The sequence below is a fragment of the Trichechus manatus genome, unplaced genomic scaffold (genome assembly GCF_000243295.1).
Source record: "Trichechus manatus latirostris isolate Lorelei unplaced genomic scaffold, TriManLat1.0 scaffold00207, whole genome shotgun sequence".
NCBI classification, from domain to species: domain Eukaryota; kingdom Metazoa; phylum Chordata; class Mammalia; order Sirenia; family Trichechidae; genus Trichechus; species Trichechus manatus.
The window spans coordinates 788621-794098 of NW_004444143.1; the positions used below are offsets into that span (position 1 = coordinate 788621).

The 5478-nt window shown below is 38.2% G+C and overlaps 1 protein-coding gene across 1 annotated transcript in view; it reads left to right on the forward strand.

Annotated features, from left to right (window-relative positions):
• Positions 1-4583: 4583 nt before the first annotated feature.
• ZNF567 (zinc finger protein 567) overlaps positions 4584-5478 on the forward strand; it is a 9971-nt gene continuing 9076 nt past the window's right edge. The window contains exon 1 of the mRNA XM_023742254.1: positions 4584-5254. Coding sequence (XP_023598022.1) covers positions 5212-5254 — 43 coding nt within the window. The 5' untranslated portion in view covers positions 4584-5211. The remainder of the gene's footprint in view (positions 5255-5478) is intronic.

A 5478-nucleotide genomic window follows, 5' to 3' on the forward strand; every position in this document is an offset into this window, starting at 1 on the left:
TCCATTTGTTGAAACATCTCAATTGGTTATTCTCTCAATTCCTGGAGCCTCGTTTTTCACCAGTGCCTTCAGTGCAGCTTGTACCTGTTCCTTCATCACTGTCCGTTGCTGATCATATGCTACCTCCTGACATGGTTGAATGTCGACCAATCCTTTTTGGTGTAGTGACCCTGTGTATTCCTTCCATCTTCTTTTGATGCTTCCTGCATCGTTTAATATTTTCTCTTTCCACAGATGTGGTCAGTTTGATTCCTGTGTATTCCATCTGGTGAGGTCCATGTTTCTAGTCACCGTTTATGTTGTTGAAAAAAGGTATTTGCAATGACGAAGTTGTTGGTCTTGCAGAATTCAATCATGCAATCTCCTGCATCGTTTCTGTCACCAAGGCCATATTTTCCAACTGCTGATCCTTTTTTGTTTCCAACTTTCACGTTCCAATCACCAGTAATTATCAATGCATCCTGATTGCATGTTCAACCAATTTCAGACAGCAGAAGTTGGTAAAAATCTTCAATTTCTTCATCTTTGGCCTTAGTGGTTGGTGCATAAATTTGAATAATAGTCATATTAACTGGTCTTCCTCATAGGCCTGTGGATATTACTCTATTACTGACAGCATTGTACTTCAGGATAGATCTTGAAATGTTCTTTTTGATAATGAATGCAACCCCATTCCTCTTCAAGTTGTCATTCCTGGCATAGTAGATCATATGACTGCCTGATTCAGAATGGCCAGTACCAGTCCATTTCAGCTCGCTAATGCCTGGGGTATTGATGTTTATGCATTCCATTTCATTTTTGATGATTTCCAATTTTCCTAGATTCATCCTTCATACATTCCATGTTCTGATTATTACTGGATGTTTACAGCTGTTTATTCTCATTTTGAGTGATGCCACATCAGCAAATGAAGATCTTGAAAGCCTGACTCCATCCATGTCATTAAGGTCACCTCTGCTTTGAGGAGGCAGCTGTTCCCCAGTCGTTTTTTGAATGCCTTCCAACCTGAGGGGCTCATCTTCTGGCACTATATCAGACAGTGTTCCGCTGCTGTTCATCAAGTTTTCACTGGCTAATTCTTTTCAGAAGTAGACCACTGGGTCCTTCCTCCTAGTTTGTCTTAGTCTGGAAGCTCAGCTGAAACCTCTCCGCCATGTGTGACCCTGCTGGTGTTTCAGTAACGGTAGCATAGTTCCCAACGTCACAGCAACACAAGTCCCCACAGTACGACAAACTGAGGCTGATATATATATCATAAAATTTAACCATTTTAAAGTGTATAATTCAGTGACATTAGATTCTTAATGCTGTGCATCCATCACCACCGTCTATATACAAAATTTTTCCATCACTCCAAACAGAAACTCTTTATCCATTAAGAATAACTCCCCCTTCTCTCTTTTGCCCAGCCCCTCTAATCTGCTTTCTGTCTTTATGAATTTTCCTACTCTAGATAGTTCATAAATGAAATCATATAATATTTATCCTATTATGTCTTGTTTATTTCATTTAGCAGAACGTTTTCAAGGCTCATCCGTGTTGTAGCATGTATCAAATTTTTCTTTTTATGGCTGAATAATATTCCATTGTATGTGTATACAATGTTTTGTTTATCCATTTATCTGTTGATGGACACTTGAGGTGGTTCCACCTCTTGGCTATTGTGAATAATGCTACAATGAACATTGATATACGAGTATCTGGGTGAGTTCTTGCTTTCATATCTTTCGGGGATATATAACCAAGGCTGGAATTGCTGGGTTATATGGTAGTTCTATGCTTAACTTTCAAGGAACCTCCAAACTCGTTTCCACGCAGCTGCACCAGTTTTCATTTTCACTAGCAGTGCACGAGGGTTCCAGTTTGTCCACATCCTTGCTAACATTTGTTATTTTCCAATTTTTTGACAATAGACAGTTGGTATGAAGTGGTATCTCATTGTGGTTTTGATTTGCATTTCCCAAATGACTAATGATATTAAACATTTTTCCATGTGCTTATTGGCCATTTGTATATCTTCTTTGGAGCAATGTCTGTTCAAGTCCTTTGCCCAATTCTTCATTGAGTTGTTAGTCTTTTTATTGTTGAGTTATAAGAATTCTTTATATTCTGGATATTAAAGTCTTATCAGATACATGATTTCCAAATATTTTCTACCATTCTATAGGTTATCTTTTCACGCTCTTGATAATGTCCTTTGATGCACAAAGGTTTTTAATTTTGATGAAGTACAGTTTATCTTTTTTTTTTCTTTTGTTGCTTGTGGTTTTGGTGTCATATCTGAGAATCTAATGCCAAATACAAACTCTCAAAGATTTACCCCTGTGTTTTCTTCTAAGAGTTGTGTGGTTTTTGCATTTGTATTTAGGTCATTGATCCATTTTGTATTAATTTTTGTATATGGTGAGAGGTAAGGACCCACCTTCATTCTTCTGCATGTGGCTATCCAGGTGTCCCAGCACCATTTGTTGAAGAGACTATTCTTTCCCCCATTGAATAGACTTGACACATTTGTTGAAACTCAATTATCCATAGATTTATGGGTTTATTTTTGGGCTCTCAGCTCTATTCTGTTGACTTACATATCTGTCTGGATGTGAGTACCACATTGTTTTGATTACTGCAGCTCTGTAGTAAGTTTTGAAATCAGGAAGTGTTAGTCCTCCAAGTTTGTTCTTTTTCAAGATTGTTTTGGCCATTTGGAGTCCCTTGCAATTCTGTATGAATTTGAGATTCACCTTTTCCATTTCTGCAAAAAAGGCTGATGGGATTCTGAGAAAGATTACATTGAATCTGTAGATCACTTTGGGTAGTTTTGACATCTTAATGATATTTAAGTCTTCTGATCCATGAACAGAGGATGTGTTTCTATTTATCTAGGCCTCTTTTAATTTCTTTCAGCAGTGTTTTGTAATTAAATGTGTAAGTCTTTCATCTACTTGGTTAAATTTATTCCTGGGTATTTTATTCTTTAGGTACTATTGGAAATAGAATTGTTTTGTTAATTTCCTTTTCAGATTGTTTATTACTGGTGTATAGAAACACGATAGCTTTCTGTGTGTTGATCTTGTACCCTGCAGTTTTGCTGACTACACTTATTAACTGTAGCATCTTTCTGGTGTATTCTTTGGGATTTCTATATGTTGGATCATGTCATCTGTGAATAGAGATAGTTTTACTTCTTCCTGTCTAATTCAGTTGCCTTTTATTTCTTTTTCTTGCCTAATTCCTTTGGCTAGAACTTCCAGTACAATACTGGATAATAGTGAAAGCTGACAGGCTTGTCTTGTTCTTGATCTTAGGAGAAAAACCTTCAGTCTGTCAACATGGAGTTTGCTGTGAGTTTTTCATAAATACCGTTTATCACATTCCCCTGCGCATTTTTTTTATTGCAGTAAAAAATATGTACCAAAGCATTGGCCATTTCAACATTTTTTATGTGTGTAATTCAGTGTCATTAATTACATTCATCATGTTGTGCAACCATTGCTACTCTCTTTTCAAATATTTCATCACCCTTAACAGAAGCTCAGTGCCCCCTTAAGCAATAGCTCCCTCTTTCCCCCTCCCTTCTCCTGGTAACCCCTAGTAAACTTTGATCTATGTACATTTGCCTATTCTAGATATTTCATGTAAGTGGGATCATAAAATGTTTGTCCTTCTGTGTCTGATTTATTTCACTCAGGTGTCCCTGGGTGATGCAAATAGTTAATGCACTTGGCTGCTAACCAAAAGGTTGAAGTTTTGAGTCCACCCAGAGACACCTTGGATGAAAGGCCTTGCAACCTACTCCCAAAAAATCAGCCATTGAAAACCCTGTGGAGCACAGTTCTCTTCTGACACATATCGGGTCTCCATGAGTCAGAATCAGCTCAACAGCAAAATCGTGGTGGTGGTGGTATTTCACTCAGCATAATGTTTTTAAGTTTCATCTATGTCATAGCATGTGTCACAACTTCATTTCTCCTTATAGCTAAGTAATATTCTGTCATGGTTTGAATTATGTCCCCCAAAAAATGTGTGTATCAGTTTGTCTGGGCCATGATTCCTGGTACTGGGTGATTTTCCTATATGTTGTAAATCCTGCCTCTGTGATGTTAATGGGGAGGATGGGTGGCAGTTGTGTTAGTAAGGCAGGACTGGATCTACAAGACTGGATTGTGTCCTGAGGCAATCTCTTGAGATATAAAAGAGAGGAGTGAGCAGTGAGACAGGGGGACCTCATACCATCAAGAAAGCAGTGCCGGGAGTAGAGCACGTCCTTTGGACCAGGGTCCCTGTGCCAAGAAGCTCCTACTCTGGGGGAACACTGATGAGAAGGCCAAGAGAGAGAAAGCCTTCCCCTGGAACTGACACCTTGAATTTGGACTTTTAGCCTACTTTGACGTGAGGAAATAAACTTCTCTTCGTTAAAACCATCCACTTGTGGTATTTCTGTTATAGCAGCACTAGATGACTAAGACATATTCCATTGTGTGTATATACTGTATATGTTGGTGGACATTTAGGTTGTTTCACCTGTTGTGAATAGTGCTGCAGTAAACATTGGTGTACAAGTATCTGTTTGCATTTCTGCTTTCAAGTCCTTTGGCTATATATCTAAGAGTGGAATTGCTGGGTCACATAGTAATTCTATGTTTAACTTTTTTAAGAACCTTCATGCATTTTTGAAACCATATTCTTCCTGCATAACACATCCGTGTTGAAGGGAAAAAACATTTACCTCCTAAGTGAAGCCTAAGAAATTATTCTTGCCTTGTGATACTTAGTAACTTAATACTTCTATCACTGGACCTGTAACACCTTCTTGCAGGTATGTGTTAACGTGCCTCGGAAACCATAACTTCTTATGAGCATGGATGGTGTTCTGGCACTCCAGGAAACTAAAACAGTTATTGGGCACAAAGTGACTTCACAGTAAATATTTTTAGAATGAATTATTAAATAAATTCAATGTTAGGTATTTCTACCTTGATTTTTTTATCTTTTCCCCACACTGTAAATCACAAAACAATGAAATGATAGGCTTGCTTTACATTTTCATATGAATGCTACAAAGGAACAGGGTAGGAACTAGTCCCAAGTATCTATTCAACTAGTTCCAATCACAGTTCCAATCCATTGCAGGGATCAGTGTCATTCAAAGATGTGACGGTAAACTTCACCCAGGAGGAGTGGCAGCACCTGGATCCTGCTCAGAAGACTCTGTACATGGATGTGATGTTGGAAAACTATTGCCACCTTGTCTCTGTGGGTAAGAAACACTGTTTTTTGAACCTGTCAGCATGCATTCAGTTTCAAAGAGTATAATCTTGAATTCCAGGGATCAAGGATGATGAATTACTTTTGGTTAGAAAAAAGTTTGATTGCGATCACTCTTAATCAGCATTGTGCTGGAGGTCCTAGCTAGAGCAATTAGGCTAGAAAAAGAAAGGGCATCCAAATTGGTAGGGAAGAAGTCAAAGTATCTCTATTTGC